A 20,464-nucleotide genomic window follows, 5' to 3' on the forward strand; every position below is an offset into this window, starting at 1 on the left:
CTAAACAGTACACAACCAAATGATGTTGTATTGATTATAATATCTTTCTTTCTTCTTACAACCTAGATGTGACAGCTTTTAAAATAGTACCGTATCTTTGCCGCGGAAAAAATATTTTTGACCATTCCTTTGGGCTTTCACTCATAACCGCTCAAAAAACTCCAGTTGGTTCCATTTTTTGCAAACGATGAAGGGGATAAAGGTTTTGGCAATTTTTGCCAGTAGTTTGATGTATTTTAGAAGTCTTTACCGATTTTGACCACTAAAGTAGATACCTACATGGGGTAGCTGTTGCACAATGTACTCAGTTTATCCTCATTACATTAACTTCGCGCGTTACCCTAACTATATCATTAAAATTATCTAAAATGTGCGTATAACCGTATTGCTTCTATTTTCTAACTTTATAAAATTCAAGCTCGGAAAAACAACCGTTTGACTAGTCTAGAATAAAGCGTCAAGATAAAACGATTATAATTAGAGTAAGCCCGTAATAGAATAACACATGACCGTTCAAAATACTCATTTTGGTCAGTGATGACTACTGACTTGTATGGCTTCACTTCTTTAAAGTCACTTCTACTCGTTGGGAATTTAAGATAGATACTTATCCAAAACTGCTGAACGACAATTGACAATCGAGTGCTTCTGCTTCATAGAATAAGTACCTTGATAATGATAGACATGAGAGATAAATATAGGCTAGCTAAATGCGCGAGGCTACAGATAACAGAGGCCATAATATTATGCCGATTGTTCCAGCGATGGAGATGGAGAGAAGGAGATTATGGCTTGACAGACAGGAAGGTCTTATTTACGTTCCAGAACTATGGCCCTAGAATAATTATCTCAGCTAATGCTAAAGCTCTATTAATGGAAATACACTTGCCTCGAAAGGACGTAAAAATATTTCAATACGCGAGGTTGCATGTTTCTGGCCCAAATTGCGATACAAGCTTAAATACAATCAATACATATTATATGCTTTTTTGCGGACGGCGGCGTGATTCGAAGACGGATTTTTGGTGTTTCATGTGTTAATGATTCGAGGAAAATTATATATTTTATGAGTTACTAGCCAAAAGCCTGGAATCTTGTTAGATCGAATGAATTTATGATGTTAAAAAGTTTAATTTTAAATCTTATGCAAAAAAAAATCAACTCTTTTAACTTAAAAATGAATCTACTGCAGGCCGGTAACAGTAATTCAAGGAAATATCAATATCTTTTATAATTACTTCGCCATGATGAAAAAGCTGGTCACTTGCTAAAGTGGGTTTTCTGCGAAGGCGGTAAATTTCAGAGGTTGGCTCCTCTAATTAAATTAAAAACGGATATTTTGGCAATTTAGATATCCTCTAGGTTGTTCAAATAGTTTCTGTTATGAAATAATCAAGCATGAAGCTTTCTAAAATCGATATTTCCTGAGTTACGACTGCATTAATGCAGGAACGTGGCATCGATCTTAAGCCGCCTGCCACGTATGGAGAGCCGTCGTCAGTGCTCGGGCGGCGGCGGCAGTTCCGGGAAGTTCTCTGGCAGCGGAGGCAGCACGTTCGTCTCGAACTGCCCCGACATGTTGCCGGGCGGCGAGTAGTTGGCTACCACGATGACTTTGCCATCCCGCGACCGTGCCTTGCCAACTCCAAAGAACGTTGTTGCGACCCACACCATTTGCGTGAAGTGACCTGAAAATATTAATAATGTTAAAAAGCATGAACATTTTCTCTTACCAACTACAATAAATTCTGATATACTCATTACCTATAATTAATCCCTTTTTATTTTAAACTGCACGACTGCAGACTAAGTACTAACCTAACTTCTACTAAGTTGAAGGACTTTTTAAACTCAGAAGCTAAAAGCTCTCACCTGCATTAACGTTGGCATGGAGGACATCAGATTCTTTAAAAAAATTGTATTGACGTACGGCGGCATACCAATAAGAAGACACTTCTTGACCTGTCAGACACAACCAAATTTGAAATTAAATTCTATTCGAACTAGGCATTTTCTAATAAGTGATGTTGTGAAGAAGAAGAACACAAGAATAAAAAAAAAAACTAATTAAGAATGGATGTTCAGACTGATAGCCGTATTCAAGAAAGGACGATCTAATGCCAAATATACATTTTGAACGTCTCCAAGCTAAGTGGCGTTCATAATCCCCTATGAGAATGTGGAACATAAATATTGTTAAGCTTAAATACCTGTGACATCAGGTTGCAGGGCGCTGACCGGGCGCTGGTACAGATTCTGTCCGACATCGCGGTCGTTCCTGTAGTGGAACTTGTTAGTATGGGCTAGATGGTTTGCCCACGCCTGGGCGTAGTCGCACAGCTGTGGATTAGGGTTGCGATAAGTTTATTACACATCTTGTTAAATGATTGATATAAGGTCGTACGCGTAAACTTAATCTTTGATCTGTTATATGCATAAATATAAGTATTATATTGTATTACGGTGTCTTTTTTGGCGTACATCCTTACCTTTCAGGTTATTTGACAACTTTCGCCTATTATCTAGTGTGCTTATCTACGTAGATACAGAAACTCAATACAAATTCTAAATATAGACTTTGTTACGCGTACTGCATAACAACAGTACAGACAACAGCGCACTTAATCCTCTGGATTTAAATAATTTTACGCTCAAATACACAATACTCAGCTCGATTAAAACGGAGTGAGCCGAGAGCGCTGACAATACGTGACTATGTCGGAAATAATATTATATGCTATATAAGTTCTATCCGAATAAGAGAAATTCATGTTTTACATGGTTAATTATTATGGTGCATGTGAATATTCAAGATGAATAGGTACAAGTCACAATAAAGAATTTAGTCTTATACATATTGTATGTTAGGAAAAATGGTTACTATATTTCTGTACCTATACTTTAGGGATCAATGTTAAATCTTGCCTAAGGGACCTCTAGGCAAACAGAACATAACTCTCGCAACTCACGCTCTCATAATATATACGGATGTTGTCTCGGGTACTGTACACACCTGCGCGCAGCTTCTGTACCCGCACCAACGCCAATGTGTACTTGCTATAAAGTTTTTATGTATACTTACCTACTACTCCCAGCTTTGTGAACATACCTATTATAGACACTTACTGTATATCAACTTTATAATAGGTAATGTTAATAAAAAGATTTAATGGTCCTACTTTAAGTGCCAAAGGTAATACACGTTAAAAAATAGAATAAAAGTAATGGCGCCCATCGTGGGACCGAGAGTTTAACGACAAAATGATAGGTACTTATAAATTTTGTTACCTCAGGTGCCATATAAAGCTGGGGGGCGCTGTGTCTCTGCCGATATACGTTGTGCCAGCAGAGGCACTCTGTGATAAAGTCGCTGTCTTGCCACGCGGTCCGCACCTCGCTCCACTGCACCACCATGCTCACTGGTCTGGACTGCAAAACCTGTAACGTATGTAACTCTGTTTATAAAGAACGCTGATATATTTTGATTCTATTTAATGTTACACTTTACTCAGTTCATTGTTTCAAGAATCATGGTTAGATTCATCATTGTGTTTATCATCATGTGAAAGAAAATAAATCATTGTTATAGTTCGAATTATTGTAGATTCGAGCGACAATTTTCTTAACAAAAAAATGTTTTTAAATTTAACATGAAACATTGGCATCGTACTTAGTAAATTATTCTCCCCTTTTAATTATAACTTAGATGCTAGTTGCAAGTTGTGCACTTAAATTCGGTTGGCATTCAACCGGGCTACGGGCGGGTGTCCGCCGTCCGGCAAATTCTGCATCCAATCGTAACTGAAAAGTTTGCTAATTGGAATTTGCACTTTGCCATCGCCGCAAGCCGTGGGAACTCAACACATGCCGCTAACTTTTTGCATTATGTATAAGTACCTACTCACTGAGTATTACCTAATGTCAGTTTCACATTTGATAAATACTCTAAAACATATTATGCTTAATTTATCAACCACGTAAGTTAATCTAATGGGGATGCATTATATTAATTTTGTGTGGTCTCTCTAGTCTGTTTATTATACTTGATCTACCTTTAATATTCGTAATAATTCTCGTAAAAAATGCTGATAAATAAAAAAGTCTGTCTACGGCAGAAGCAGTTTTTTTCAGGGAACCTCTATAACTTAGGAAACTAATATATTTACCTGTATTCCGCACAACATGTTTGGGCTCGAGCCAAATAACTTGGAGCACTTGGCCAACGTAGAATTTATGTGAGTACCTAACTGGCCTACGTTGGTACTCTTGGTACCTATAAAATGTTTTATGCAATAAAGGAGAAGCCTGAATTTCTGGAGTTTTCCGGGACATTTTATAGTGCTGGCCTGGCGTATCGCTTTTAATTCGAATTTTTTATTAGTGGTCCCCTTTGTTCAGTATTTTCGGAAGCTTTAAGTTAACGTGTAAACTGAAAGTTAACATGCTTTATTTTTCAGCTAAATAAACATCTAAATCCGTGAAAAATTGCATATACCCAGAGCTTTAGGGTAGATAGCATGATAATCAGATAACAAGTCTGTCGTTATAACATAAAAACCGCAGTCCCCTCATTAATCTTCAAATAAAAATGGATGGGAGAAATTCTGAAATTCTTTCTAAAACTATGGAGTCCATTTATCAAAAACAGATAAGAATATCGTTTGAATTCAGCTCAGGTATGAAAATATTCACGATCATCAATCAAATAAGGCACCTGACGTTTTTCATATACTTACATATAATATTAAAACACGATGATTGATAGACATTTAAGTGATACACTAAATATTATAAAAGACCCCTGAATAATTTACATTTAACCCCATTATTTGTACGTGCTGAGTTGCTGACTAAGGGTGAAATTAGATCTAATAGCTCTTTTAACTCTAAATGTTAACCTCTTAACTTTGAGAAATAATTAAAACAATAAATACCTACCTACCGTGGTAAAAAAGGTGGCTAAAAATTTAACGGATATGCCGAAATATTTGGTACGTAAAATATTTTTCTAACTAGTCCGAAAATACTGTCCTAGCCGGTGGCTTAGCTGCAAGTGCACAAAATGGTTGATCTGAGTTCCTCCGTGTTTTGGAAGGCATTTTATACATCTTGAAGTCGTTACGGGTAGATAGAAGCTAGAAAGTTTAACAGCTAGCCTTAAACAGCCGGTCCGTGTAAACAATGGTACTTAGCTGCATCCGGTTAGAAAAGAAGCCAGCCCCAAGTAGGGAAAAGATAGACTTAATGGTCATAGATTTTCTAAAAAACAAAAATATCACGGTATAATTATCCATATCAAGTCTTAATATTAAATAGTTCCAATTTTAGTATGAAGTATACCAGGTTACCAGACTCCTTTTTTAATTCTCCTTGATGAAGGTACCTATATTCCATAGGTACAGAGTAGTAATCTCACTCATGACGTATGACCCTAGTCCCGCACCCGGGTAATCATGCGGCCTGGCAGCTTATCTATTTATGTATATCTAACACCCTATTACCATGTTCGTGAGCCCCAAGACGTCTTATACCGTGTTAGTTACATGAAAGGGCCGAAATTCAAGTAATGCAAATATGCAGCATATTTTAAAAGCTGGCGAGCACGTGGCAAACTGTGCACGCGATTCGAGTACCACGTCACAAGGGCACCCTAGCCACATTTAAATATATTTTAATTGGACGATATTTTCAGTTTCAATTCATATTTGAATTTTTTTTAATGACGTATTGCATCGTTAGTTTTATAATTATGTATACGGTGTTACTTTGAGGTTGCATCATTATAATTAAAAGCAGGTTTAAAAAATCGCTGCCTAGGTTATTCCGACTCATTCTTAAAGGAATACAACATAGCTTGGAATTTCTCTGCAATGCTTGTAATTTATATCTGCAGCGATAACTAAAATGGAAGTATTAATTGAATATTATAATATATAATTATAAAGTTTACTCACGCGTATTTATCATACCATACGTATAGGTACCTATTATGTAAATAGTTATAAATCCGTCGCACGAAAGTAAATATAAATAATATGAATAATTAAATTCCAGCCCTGGAAAGTTTTATAGTAATACATTACTAAACATTGTTATTCTATTTACTCAACCTTAGTTACAGAATTCTTTAACATTTAACCTGCAGTTCATACAACACCACCAGTAGCGTAAGTGAAAAAGTTCAATTAAATAGAACTTGGAAAATGTTGAAGAAAGCCGGGGTCGCGCGTGCCTCGAACTGCTCCAAGCCACAAGGGGGCACTCTTACACGAGTGGCCGCCATTACGGTAAAAGCCGAGAGTCAATGGAAACTGCACGCTACATGCACTGCTGCTAAAATTCTAGGCAGAGCAAAAAAAATAATGAATTACTTGGTTTTTTCAGTTTCTTTTGGTCTTATGAAAAAATTACTAATGAATGTCTTTTTTTCTTTTGATAACGGTTTGAAAGGTTAGTAATAACAAAATTACCTACCCTTCGTTGGAGAAAGAAAGCTCCCATATAATACATAAATGCTCCATTCAAATTACACTTACATTATCTGGCAGAAAAAAATCTACATGAAATGTATTGCACCTACGCTACAGCTTGCCAAAAGAATAGTGCTGCTTATTTAAAATTAACCATAATTAACCAACTACCATGCCCTTGTGATTTCTTTTTACCATGAACTAAAGACTCATTAAAGGCTATGGAACATCAAAGTTGTTTCATAGTATCCACAAAAAAAAAAAAAACAACATTTTCAATTCTAATATCTGAAATAAGTTAATCAACGCTTTCCCTATTACTGACTGCGCTTTAGTTCTGAACGTAAAATTGTATGCTTTTCCAATACTGATTAAATTACAGCGCCAATTGATACTTATTTTGCTCATTTTACCGTGGCTAATATCTATTACAAAATGGAAGTTTCAATTACTGCAAAACTGTTAAATTCTATAAACATGCCATAACATAAACCAGTCTGTATATATACACGTAAATTTTGCGACTTGAAATACCGCAAGCTTTTCTCAGAAAACTACAGACTGTAGTGACTTATTCAGCGCTGCCCACAGAGGTGGAAACCCTCACTACTCCACATGTAGAGTCCCTAAAGATTCATGCTTGGCTGCAGGCCCCAGCCACATCGTTTGAAGCTTGACACTCGTGTCTAAAGGTCAAATCTCACTGAAAGAATAGCGGTGCATAGCGTTTTTTAATGCAATATTTACGTTTTTTTTTATCGAATATTTAACACAAAAGACAGACTTATGACACTGGGAGTTCAGTACAAATAGACTAAAGAAAAATATTTTTTCAATATAAAATAGTCACCCATAAAATTACTGACGGTGCAAATGGTTGCTTAACCTGGATTTTGAATTTTGAAAAAATCATCTGTGAAAGCTTAAACTGACTAGCTATAACGGTTCAGGAGAAACAACCTGATGGCACACGGAAAAACAGCGGAGCCTTACTAATAGGGTTCCCCTCTAGATATGGTTTACCTTTTAGAAACGACATCCTAAAAAATCTGACTAACTAAGAGTTGCGTAACCGATCGAAGTATAATAAATTTGATAAAGATAGCATCATAAAAAGTCTCTTTAGGTACCTACCGTTCGTATCTCAGTGTGAACTTACCCTAAGTCTGTAAATTAATCACGAACTCCAACGAACTTTGACACTTGATTTCTGCAATAATTCAGATGTCTTTATGAGTCTTTGGCGTGAGGTGGATGAACTAAGTTACGTAGTTATGGGTACCTTAAGCTCCTCGTCTGCATCGTAATTGATGAATGGAAATTTTGAATTTTGATGAACGAAATTAAAACAAGATATGGTTTACTTTGCATTTATTTTATGCATTTTTCTGGTAATGTACGTGAATGTATTATTTAAATTATTCGACATTGATTTGACAGTCAAGTAGACATATTATTTGAGTAGTTACTTAGTTTAAATATATTTACAACCGGCTTCAAAAAGACGGGTTTCAATTCGTCTGTATTTTGTATTTTTTTATGTTTGTTGCCACAGACTCTGGATAAACCGATTTTGTTAGTTCTTTTTCATATAAAGTGAAAAAGGTGTCGGTGTGTTTGGTCCCATAAAAATTTCATCAAGTTTGGCTCCGTTTTATTTGAAGTCGGTTGCATGGTTTTTCATTTCACGCAGTTTCCATTTCTGTACAAGACGAGACTGTTTTCCTAGGTCATAATCCCATTTGAGAATTTTTGCTAAAAGACTCATAAACTTCGACACTCCGTCTTTGACAAATGACTGCCGCAACATTAGGGTCACAGCAATATTGAAACATTTGAAATCGATTCCAAAGTCCTGAATGTATTAAAGTAAAAACTAACGAGATTGTCTGTTACGTAAAGAGAAGGTCACGACCACATGGCACTCTGCCAGCGAACTCAAAGCAAAACGACCCCTATCCGAACACGAATTCAGGATTTTCAATAAACTTACGTAAGTACGAAGCCGGCCAAATAAACAAGTCTAGTGGAAAGCAAATTTAATAGGTATTTGAAATAGTTTTGGAGTGGGTAGACTATAAATTGAACTTCACAAACCGAATGCCAATGACAAGTTATACAATTATGACACTTACCTGCAAACAATAACTTATGTCGGCTAATAATATCTTTCAGTACTCCTAACTACCCAGTACAGTACCCATCTACCACCAAATCAACATTACCCACCACAAAAATTCAACCAAAGATCATCCGCGAAAACACTTTATAAAGGCGTCCTAAACTTAAGCAAAACACCGTCTACAGAAGATAACAGAAAATTATTCAAAGCCAGGGCTTTCAGAATACAACTAAGGTAAATATTATTTAGACTAGAACTAAGTTGAACCTCGCTGTGATGTAGGGCTGTTATCAATTATATGGGACAGAGCTTTACGACGAAATCCTTTAATTAATTGGGACTCACATGTCGGCGAAGCACGGCAAGAGTGGAATATCTATCTACATGTCTCTGGAAGGTGATTAGAGGACTTTGTAGATTGACTGGCTTAGTTATAACTCATGACATTAATAATTCTAAATTGTGGGATTATAGATATTGGTGTGGATTATCATTACTTATTATAACTACGTCTCAAGTTATTAAGGTTCTTACATTGCTTGTGTATGGAGCATTTAGCATAAAAGTTACTAAGATAACTAGCGAAACATTGAATTTTATTGTGTTACGTATACCATTTACTTCTTGATGCCGAAAACCTTTTTTACGGCTTTGTTAGTTGAAATAAACTGGCGACCCGGTTGCAGTACAATACAGAATAATTGTATTGTGTCTTAGAGATAAACTCTTTCTTAGTGAAAGGAATACACTCGAGATGTTCGGTAAACGTGGCCGTATCGATGCAAGTCAACGCTTTTGTTCGGAGCTGAACTGAATAGAAATGCTATTGTATAATCCTTGACTTCGACTGGAAAATAGCCCGTAGCTCTCTCGGGAAGGGAAAAAATATATAGTTTTGCTACGCTTTTGCTTCTCCAAATGACTCCAAAATTCTAAATATTTATTTTTTAAGAAATTTTTATTTTGTTTCTGGTAAAGCGTGAGAAAAAGTATTACATTTAAACAAAGAAAAGGGAATTTAAACTAGCTATAAGTGTGTACACATTTGCACGTAGGTATAGTGAATTAGGTAAGTAGGTACTTCGCCATTTGCGAGCAACACAGGAATGGAGCTATTAGCTCGGAATCCACCATTACTTGACTATAAATCATTATAACGACGCGTAATAGGTAAATAATGCAAAACTATGTTTCCGTTGTAAACCCATAAAAGAGGTTTTCGAAAAATATATTCTATTAAAAGGTTATAAAAATAAATAGAATAGCTTCGGTGGCATTCTTACTTTCATCCAAATATGTATGAGAAAATTCATCTTTTCCTGAACTTCGGAACTGTTTGCTTATATGGTGCAAATCCTGATTGGAAATAGAATCTTACCTAGAAAAATCTCAAAAATCTTCAAGAAAATTCAACGAAAGGAATACAGAGCCAATACAATGCATAACGTAAGAACTCCTCCAAATACAATTCACCTGTCAGTATTGTGTACCTCCCACGGGTATTATAGAATACGTTAGAATAAATAAAACTTCTCGTACAAACGTTAGAACCGAGTACCTACGTGCAATTCCAAGATACAAGACGCATTCCAAGAATTGTTTGCTCCTAAAAATGAAAAATCTATGAACAAAATAATAATAGGGGCGTTGCGACCACAAAACCAATGAAGCGAGCAACTTGGTATATAGGCCAACGTTTTATCCCACGTCAAGAACTTTTAAGCCCACCGCGTGCCTCTCGTTTCATTTCGAAAGCCGGAAAACCCCTTTCAAGCGACGAGGATAACTTAAATCAAGATTTATAGAAATTTCGCCACCGAAAATTGGTCACAATTTCACCCCAGTTTTGATATAACTGGAGGAAGTAGCAGAGCAAACTCAAAAAGTTTTTCTTTTGTTTTACGGTTTTCTTAACCTCATTATTATTTCATCGGAGCCGTAAACGTGAGGATTTTAATAATTATGTAATTGCGTTATTTTATCCAATTTTATATCATTATACACAAAACTTCCATGAATACTCCGTATTATGCCTTAAAGAAAGTGGTACATAAAAGGTAAACACGAACTTTTCAGCACGCGGGAGTAACACATGACGGATTCCCCTCCAAAAACAAAGAAAGAGGCGGCGTGTGGGTAGACCAACGCTGCTAAAAATGCGCATAATAAAGTTTATATTTGCCAAGTTGAATAAGTGGTTACGGCGAGTAATTTTTTACGTGTAGCATGAAACTCACCGCGGAAATTAGTTTCCGTGTTTCTGCCGAGTCAGTGATTAATAGACCTACGAAGCTTCTATACTTTGTAGCTTTCCTTGTAGGAGAGTAGGATTGTTTTAATGTTTAGTTTTCTACGGCAATACAGGTAGAAAAGATTAGAACAAAATACGAACGATTTCTACTTATATTTAAAAGTGACCAGTGGAATTAGTTTAAGAAAACTTGGGCCATTCTAGTAAATTAGAAGAAGCTTAGTTTAGGCTTCCTCTTTCTTGCCAAAGATTCTATGAATCCAAAAACTAAGAGACACCATGAACAAAATTCAATATTTTTATACTAAATGAAAATTCGATATTATATAAGAAGGTATACACTATACCTTCAGGCCTTATACGGGTATATTCCAACATTCCGAAATAAGTATTATGGATACGACCTTGCCTTGTGGGAAAGATTCTTAGGTAACGAGAAACCTTCGAAAGCCTTCAAATGATAGCGAACTTACAGGCTAGGTATTGTCGGTAAGTTCATCCATCATATAGATTGGTCATTTATCACAAAGATAAATATTTGCCCCACTTTTGTAATTGCTGATTCATTTGCAGATAGTAATTGTTCTGATTTACCTTGTGTGTACGTTTATTAACTTTCGATTGTATTCGGTAGTAGCCTACTTACAAAAACGTAAACGGTATTCTTGTTCGGATTTGTGTAAGTCCTGTAGGTACTGAAAGATTGATGTAGATTTTTGTAAAACTTCTTGGAAATGATGTTTATGATCATTTCTTCAGATACAGTTACAAAGTCGTCCCTGATATTTAACAACCGGGTAATAACATAAATATCAAAAAACGACCTTCGTGTGACAAAGTTTTATAACTGGATTTCCTTATTTTCACCTTTCTGTCATGTCATAGGTCATTTTCATGGTTGGAAGCGGCCCAATGAGCACGATCGGGCCCTTCGAGGTAGCAAAACAGTTCCGCATCAGGTCAAGGTCGCGTCCTATTTCTCAAAATCATATTATTATACCTCCTTACATATTACATAATGTAAACAAAGACGTCATAAGCATGAATAAATCAAGAGTCGTGAGATCCCGCCAACGCTAAGTCTACGGTAACGTTTGTTCTCGTTTTGTTGCTTTCCTTAACTTAAAACGTTTTTTTTTTATTAGCAATAATAATGTGTGAATACATATAGTTATTGCTTTTTTTTAACAATTTATTTTGAGCAGTTGTCTTCTAAACAAAGATATTTGGGCCGAACGAAAAAGAGTGAAAACATAATTTATTGGACCACCCCCGCATTGTATTAAAATTTTAGTCTAGAAAAATATCTACATTTTTCTTTTTCTATCTAATTCTCATACCGCGTCGGGTTGCTACTTCTAATACCACTATTATAAATAATCCTATGGGATTTGCAACTATTTAACGAACAAGTCGGGGCTAGTAGATAATGGGATCGTTCATCTTCATTACAAACTACTCCCACAACGCTAATCCATTATAATTAGTTTATTGGTATGTGGTTCAAAGTTTCTTCTACCTAGTGCGAAGGGAGACCTCTACTGACTGTCCATCAGCTAAACATTTTTCGATAAAAAATATATCCGCTTCACAAAAAGTAGAATTACTTAGAAACGTTGTTTAAAAAAATCTTTTAATTTTTATAAGTTCTGAATAGCAAAAAAAAAATAATCACGAAAATATAATATAATATATTCGTGAATATAATTTTTTAAATGAATTTGAAGACATTAAATAGTTATATTCTTACCCTTTGTAAAAGTTTGGGTCTGTTGTCAAGTGGCTCTTCGATTGTGTTCTTGGTCGCTTCATTGTCATTTCTACAGACGTACCTGCAAACAAACGTATTCGGTGTGATTACGTTATTAAGGTCTAGTAATATAGAGCTTATTCCTAATTTCACCTTTAACTGACTAAGTACACTTGTTATTAAAGACTGCAGTCACACTAGACATTCGGATAAAGTAGGAAGAAGGTGAAATCGGGGATGCGAAAGTGTTTACAATCAAATAGAAGAATAGTATAGCGACTTCAAAATTAAATTATTATTATTTGTATTTTTGGTAAATAAAATGTACTTATTATTAATTGAAGAAGGATTGATATATCCCGTATTCAGCCAGTCACCTAATAGCTTTGGAATTCAGACAAAACTATGGGTCTCATTTAAAACTTGCCCACATCATGTGAATGCTCGATTTCTTAATTTAGTAACAATCCTAAATCATGGTCAAGATGCGCGCTATCGGTAAGTAAGTACTTGAATTAATTGTGATACATAGATAGTTCCATAGGCGTTTAGCATGTCTTAGCGCACCGTGTGTAACTATGTACACAGGCGTGTACGTACCTACCTACGCATATAAATGGATCTCGGACCCCAATTAACAATGTCGCTAATGACAAAGGTCCTCAGCTCGCGTCCATTATAACCAATATGAATAATGTAGAGGTGATCCTGTGTTAGTTTTGTTTTCATTGGATGGTACGTGTTTTTCGTATGAATGATAAATAAAATACATCAACACGAAATTCTGAAAATAAATTACTTTAAGAACTCCCAAAGCCAACAACGGGCTTCGCCAATACGCACCAAATCTTAGTTAAAAAATATGGAATACTTGAAACGATTAGCGTTTTACGTTAATAAGGATTAATACTTATTAACAAAAACCCCCTGGCAAAAGCGTTGATTAAAATTTATTACCAATAAGTGGTTATAATGAGACAAGCTTAAAAGACAGACATTATGCTGCTGCAGATTTTTTGTAGACGCGAAGGTTTACAATATTTATTACCTACTTTACTTCCAGGATGACTTACTCGTAGGATTCAGCCACCGTTTGCAAAGGAAGCACACGAAACTGTAGTCTTAAGGTCAGAACTCCAAAAATTATTAGTGTTTGTCTACTGTATTGCCCATTACGTAAGAACAGTCCTCTTGGATCACATAATCTATCAGAAAAAATCACATCAGAATCTGTTGCGTACTGCGTAGTTTTATAGATTTACGCATAAATATAATCTTCGTTTAAAACATGTAGGAGTTGAAAGAGGATCCAGCATACCTAAATAACTACCCATTTTCCTATAGATTTTAGCACGCGAACCTATCTACTTGACTTATCGAGGAAGTAATAAACGAGCTTTCCATTGTGTATTTATCTCCCACTCCGTCCACTTCGAACCTTGGGCCATATTGGAGCCTAGCACGCAATCAAGGTAGTTCGCTAAATGTTGTACAATGTTTGCTAAATGCCTGTCAACTCACGAAACAGAATTCATTTAAGTAATTTTCTAAAAGTATTTTAAGGAACTTTTTACTTTTTCTTACGATTTAATACCGGACTGTCACGAAGGCAAGTAAATAAAAATATTTAATAAAAAGTTAAACCAATATAATAAAGCCGCTGTCTTTACAGCCCTTGATATTTCATACCGGATAGTAAGTAATTTTATTAAAATCAACATGTTATTACTTGTTGAATTAGTAATTGGCGCCCAAACCGGGACACGATAACGTTCAACTTTTATTGGTCTAGCCGTAAATATTATGTTCTTAGTACTACTTTTATGAACAATTTTCCATATCACAATCAAAGCACGGTACATTTCCCTAATGGTGTAGTGAAAATCTTAATTGGCGCCCAACGTGGGGCGATAATTTTCTCTTATAACTTTCGTGACTAAACCGCTTTATCAAGTAATTCAAGCGGTCGATTAGTGAACTCCGGTTTGGTCGTATATCATGAGCTTACGCGTCGTTGGTCAATTTGGATAGTAACATCAAAGTCAAGTCAGCTCAAAATTTAAAAAAAAATATAAACAGATTGTAGATTATAACTTACTTCTCAGGCTGCAAGAGAGCCGGTGACACCTTCTTCCTGAGGTTGGCGAGTGCTGCCAGCTCCTCTCGTTTCCTGGAAGGAGGAGGCGCTCCGCAAAGCGTCAACATCGGCGTCGGCGCCGGCTGAGACGTGCGTGCCAGCAATCTATGAAGAATCGAAGGTAATTAATGTATATGATGAAGCTCTAATGTATTTTAATAACGAGACATAGCGAGGAATTGAAATATTTAATCCAGTCAAATCAGACTAGATATGGACACCCTAAACACATATCTTAAAGGGGAATTATAGGTAAATATCTAGCACAAAAAAGAACTGCATAAAAACAGCGTAGCCATTTAAACAACGCAGACGTCGGATTAGGTAACGTTGCTGGTTTCTTAGCCTACTTGAGATTATCGACTTAGCGGCTTGAACTTTCCGATTTCCGGCCGCCTCGGAAACTTATCTAGGCTTGACCATTGATTCAAGTTTCAGCAAGATAAAGTTAGTATATCTTGACTTTATACCGATATGTCCACATGTTACTATTTATAGACTACATGTCGTATGTTCATTTTCATTTAAAAAATAGTTCTTCAACAAAAATCTAATATTTTTGCCTTTGTTAGGGTTACACTAATAGTGTTAATGTGAGAGAGGGCTCTGATCCAGACAAGCATTTTCGGCATAGTGCGTACAGGCACTTAAATTCTTAACCGCGAGTAGTGATTAATTTAATTTTACCCTCCATTATATTCAGCTTCTAATTCCACGTGACGTACCTACAGATGTAGGCGTATTGTAGGTACTCGATTATTCTGCGTACTTAGTTGTCATAGGCAACGGAATATCTATGTTTTCATCTTGTCGATTTAAATTTTCAATTACTACCAATATGGGCTCTTATACTCAGCTAAAGATAATATTTTTTATTCATTATCTTAATATGTCTTGGCTTTTTCAGTCCTCAATTACGGGTATTCGACCCTTGTTTTTTATTATTTATGAAACGAACAAGGACGCCTACAAGTAAAATTGTTTTCTTTGTTAAATAAGATTTTATTAATTTTAGCTAAAATCATTGGAAGAAGTTACTAGAACTTTCTTAAATGAAGTCTTGATTCCATAAAATAAATAAATTACCAAATAATGGATTGTTGACTACAAAATAAGCAAAATGTAATTAGTTATTGATAGATGAAATAATGAGGATCTTCGACACTTCCTTTGAAACAGTATTCCTTTGTAAATTTATATTCAAGGTACTTTCGGGAATACTGATATCATATAAGCACACTTTCGCTTTATACCTCTGACTAACTAAACTCACACAGCTGTTTTCAACATTATTAATTAAAATGAGAAAGGGTTTATCTCAGGAAACCTAAACTAAACAACAATACCTTTTGGAGGCCGGCGTCCTCTTCGACAACAGCGTGTAGTCGTAGAGATTGGAGCTCGAGGGGTTGTTGTTGAGAGGCGGCGGGTAATACGCGTCCTCATCTTTGTAATTGTTGTTAACGAGCGCCGACTTTAACGGTAATAACTCAACAGTGTCGTTGGGACGGTGTTCGCGTTGTGTTGTCATATCGGGACTGGCATCGCGCGACCGCGCCGGCTGCTTGCAGCCTACTGAAAGATGTGCCCTTGAAAATGGTGCAGTGTAGAGCTGGGCAGTTCGCGCGCTGTCTGTTTGTATCGACGAGGCTGCATTACAATTTGTTCTATAAAATGTGCATGTTTGTTTTTTGTTTGTGGACGATATCAGAACGATCTGTATGTCAGCAGCAGCAAGACTTTCTTGGTGTCTTCCAAACTCATTAAAGACTGATCTGTACGTATTCTGGAGAAGATGATTATACTATATATAACTGATAGAGAATAAGGTGATTCAGTATAAAACAATTTAGCTTCAATTTAGTCCTGCAGAGGACAAGGATCCTAATTATTTATTTCATTTCAATTTACCATGGATCCAAAAGTTTCACGAGCTTAAATGATTGAAAAGGATTTTCGAATTTCGTTTCATAAAAAAGTGTTATCGCAGACATCCAAAGGCCCATCACTATTATTCAGGGGGAGGGGCCAAGCCATTCCGGAGCGAATCCCGGGCCGCGCATGCGTGCTACATTGCGCGTCCTGTCATTTGCAGACATCCCTTAGCTGACAATGCTGCACTACGTTGATATTCCTCCTGATTGAAGTGTTATCTACAAAACCCTATATTATCATGTATATAGTTATGTATTTAATATTATTCTCCTATCGTTTTTTTTTTGTTTATTTAAATATATGAGTTCCTCGTTAAATCATGAACACGTCTAGAAGTAAGAACATTGATTTGGAAAAAATATTTCAGTCATTGGTTTTATTTCAATACAATCCAGATTGTCATGAAACAAACAGCTATTATTCCTGCCCAGGTACTGCAGTCAAAAGTGTCATGAATATAGAGAACAATTAGTCTTTGGTGTTATATTTTAGAAATATTACTATTATTTCTCTCATTATATAATAAAAACGAACATCAAATAAATTGCCTAAATACTCATGGAAATGTCTTTAAGGTCAATGTGGAGCAGATGTGGCGTAACTTTATTCTCCAGTTCATTCACCACCTAAGCTTTTAGTATGTTCTTTACTGGCAACACTGTATAGTAAGTTCTTGCAGAATGGTACTATTATTCAGTTTTATCACCAGAATGACACATCGTTGATTACTGTATCATTTCATTCATTACCTCTGCTATCCTATCGAATCAGAATCAAATTTAGATTTGTTTTCTTCTTGGGGTGCGGTTGATAAAATTGTAAGTATTAAATAATACATTATTCATTATTTACCAAAGAGAATTAAAGTATAATCTAAAACCTACCATATAGTCATTCGTAATAAAATGTTTAATTATATTTGAAACATGGTGCAATATTAGTCATGAATAATATCTTGTATCGTATTTTAGGTAGTAATTAATTAGGCTGCTCAAAATTTCCAATAGACCGCAGGATCCGGCTTCATAATGGATCTCTCGACACCGCCTGTTTCTCCTGAAGACGAAAAATCTAAGGTAAAAATAATAATGATTGTAACTTACTGATGAGATCATATATTAAAAGCTATTTCTCTTTATTTATATTAAGCGATTGTCACTATATCCACTAGCGAATTGAATAAATTAAAAATTATGTGACACTTAATTATCAATAATTAATTAATCCAAACTTGTTTACAGACTACCTATGGCTGTGTGTCAGGTGTTTTCACTTGCCAAACTACAGATGCCTCTAAGCTGTGCGTTTATGATGCCTTATGCAAGCTAAAAGATAATGGAGACTTTGATATAGGCGGCACCTACTGTGAAACAGAACCTGAGTTCTGGTTCTTTATAACAACATCATCATGCCATGGAAATAATCATTTAATGAACTTATTTGTGTGCCACAGAAAAACTGGAGCTTTCTCCATAGAAACATCAAATTCCAACACATTGGTACAAAAAGTGGCACCTGATGATGATGTGCCTCATCTGTTACTTCCTGAGACATTTACCTCATATATGTTTAGATCAACCAAACCAAATCAGAACTTTTTCATTAAGACATTCTGCTTTAACGACCTAGAACGCTTCAATTCATCTTGTACACTGATAGTACCAATTAAGATAAATGTCAACCCAAAGTTTGTGTTGAATAGTAATGTAGTCAAGTCTATAAAGCTCCAACATGATTTGAGTGGACTTCTGACAAAGCAAGAGACCACAGACTTTGTTCTAGAGTCTGGTAGCCATAAGAAGTTCCAGGCGCACAAAATACTGTTGGCCGCACACAGTCCTGTGCTCAGAAATATGATTAAGAATAGCAATGTTACCTCTTTGTTTATTGACATAAGTGATGTCGACATGGAATTGCTCTTAGAATTTATATATACAGGCACAATCAAGGATGTGATGAAGCAAGACTGCCTGAAGCTGTTGGACATAGCAGATAAGTTCCAGCTAAAACAGCTGTTTGCACTCACACAACATGTCATTGGTGATCAAATCTGTGTGAATAATGCTGTTGAGATGGCAGTGATAGCCAAGAGATATAAACTTGAGGATTTACAGAAGAAAGTATTTGCTTATATTGCAAATCACCCGAAAGTGATGGAGACTGAAGCTTGGAATGACCTGACTGATGTGGAACTGACCAAGTACTTGTTCCGGTACACTCGTTCTATGAAAGATTGATGTTGCAAGAAGAAAGCAAACTTGAAACGAGTACAATATTAATGTGTTAAAAACATATTGTTTCAGTGCTTTTTGAGATTCAGTAGGAAAGTGTCAGCATAAATTTGTAAATATGTATTGCTTAAAGTTACTGATTAAGTATGTAATGACTGTCTTAATTATAGGGCTGTTTCCAAATACCAATGCCACAAATTACAATTTTAGTGTACACTTAAAATAGTTTAAGAGTATTTATCTTGAGATCCTACGGGAGTGGATTATTCTAGACATTTCACTAATGTTGTCTCATGTATAATACACTTCTAATAATGTAGCTTCTTGGAAAACAAAGTAATTTAGCAGGTTTACTTGAAATATGGATAGTTCATACTGCAGTAATGCACAGTATATTTATTTTTTGTAATATTCTAATCATGAAAATGCTCGACTAACACAGCTAAATCAATTTAAGGAGATTTCTCTATTCAATGGAATGTGATTCATGAAGGAACATTAGACAGGCAGAGGTAGATGGAACATGGTAAAGGTCTGTGATAGTAGTCCGAGCATAATATATTATCTATGTAAATAAAAGAGTAAATCTTTTAGGTGCTGTGACCACACCTTCACAATAAAAAACAAATTATGTTGTTTATAAACTAACATATGTAATATTATGTGGTTATAGTATTTATTGCAGTGAAAATGTTTGTTATTTTCGGTGTATTCAATTATAAGGAAGATTTTTAATTGTTGTTTTATTTATATGCGAATTTGTAAGACATTGATTAGGTAGGTAGGTAACATAAAAAAATCGCCTTCAACTTTATAAAATGAACAGCCGTACGAAAATGGTCCGACCGGTAAGTCAGATACACTATAGGAGAGGTCACATTTTAAAGGGACCCAACAATTTATTTCGATTTACCATCAGCAATTTCGCCTCCTTATGCTGCCAATTGAATTAACCGATTTTGGTATATATTTCATGGTTCCGTACCTGGCTTCGGCAAACATACACACCCTTTTTTTATAATACATTTTACAATAGTACCGATAAAAAATGGTGAAGTCAGATTGAGTAGGTAATACTGTATTTTACATATGTGTATAATTTTGGTCTGTTATTTCGTTTCATTTTGTTCACTTTTATGACGTTTTTTATCGGTGACTAGTTTTTTTTTTTCAATTTTTTTCTCAATCCTTTATATGGCTCGGCAAGATTTAAAATTGCCTCTCTCACAGGTAAGCAATAACATATTGGAAAAAATCAGAACAATAAAATAATTTGCTGTTAGATTAGCTACAGCCGGCGAACGGAGATTGATTGATAAATAAGAACTGATTTCGAAGAATCCTATACATTTTAATACTATCTCTGTGATACAGAAATTAATGTACGAATTATATGAAAAAATCTTATGAAAAAAAAACTAGTTTTCTTTTTTTTAATGCTTCCCTTTAATATGGTCATAAATTCGACTTTTTGTCAACAACAGTCGTAATTAAATAAATATTTTTAATAATTCACTCATTTGTTTAGTAAGATTTTATGTTTAGTTTTATCTCATTCATCTATAAGA

General features: G+C 35.3%; 2 protein-coding genes across 2 annotated transcripts; one reads left to right on the forward strand and one right to left on the reverse strand.

Moving 5' to 3' along the window:
• Positions 1 to 1,058: 1,058 nt before the first annotated feature.
• Positions 1,059 to 17,234, reverse strand: LOC113494597. Its single transcript, XM_026873012.1, has 7 exons — positions 16,077 to 17,234; positions 14,692 to 14,835; positions 12,594 to 12,675; positions 3,289 to 3,438; positions 2,211 to 2,340; positions 1,873 to 1,962; positions 1,059 to 1,688 (listed from the first exon to the last, which is right to left on the reverse strand). Exons 1-7 carry the CDS (start codon positions 16,259 to 16,261, stop codon positions 1,498 to 1,500), a joined length of 972 nt encoding a protein of 323 aa, XP_026728813.1. The 5' UTR covers positions 16,262 to 17,234; the 3' UTR covers positions 1,059 to 1,497.
• LOC113494595 (TD and POZ domain-containing protein 5-like) lies at positions 14,795 to 19,628 on the forward strand. The gene is made up of 3 exons (XM_026873011.1): positions 14,795 to 14,851; positions 17,673 to 17,741; positions 17,907 to 19,628. The coding sequence occupies exons 2-3, from the start codon at positions 17,694 to 17,696 to the stop codon at positions 18,900 to 18,902; spliced, it is 1,044 nt and encodes a 347-aa protein (XP_026728812.1). The 5' UTR covers positions 14,795 to 14,851; positions 17,673 to 17,693; the 3' UTR covers positions 18,903 to 19,628.
• Positions 19,629 to 20,464: the final 836 nt, after the last annotated feature.

Source organism: Trichoplusia ni, chromosome 5, assembly GCF_003590095.1.
Source record: "Trichoplusia ni isolate ovarian cell line Hi5 chromosome 5, tn1, whole genome shotgun sequence".
Taxonomy (NCBI): Eukaryota; Metazoa; Arthropoda; class Insecta; order Lepidoptera; family Noctuidae; genus Trichoplusia; species Trichoplusia ni.

Excerpts from the sequence above, each read along its gene's own strand:
- LOC113494597 (XM_026873012.1), bottom strand. The coding sequence starts at position 16,261 with ATGACAACACAACGCGAACACCGTCCCAACGACACTGTTGAGTTATTA. Across the intron at positions 14,836-16,076 it reads AGGACGCCGGCCTCCAAAAG|ATTGCTGGCACGCACGTCTC; the intron begins GTATTGTTGTTT and ends GATTCTTCATAG. Across the intron at positions 3,439-12,593 it reads GACCCAAACTTTTACAAAGG|GTTTTGCAGTCCAGACCAGT; the intron begins GTAAGAATATAA and ends CATACGTTACAG.
- LOC113494595 (XM_026873011.1), top strand. The coding sequence starts at position 17,694 with ATGGATCTCTCGACACCGCCTGTTTCTCCTGAAGACGAAAAATCTAAG. Across the intron at positions 17,742-17,906 it reads CTGAAGACGAAAAATCTAAG|ACTACCTATGGCTGTGTGTC; the intron begins GTAAAAATAATA and ends ACTTGTTTACAG.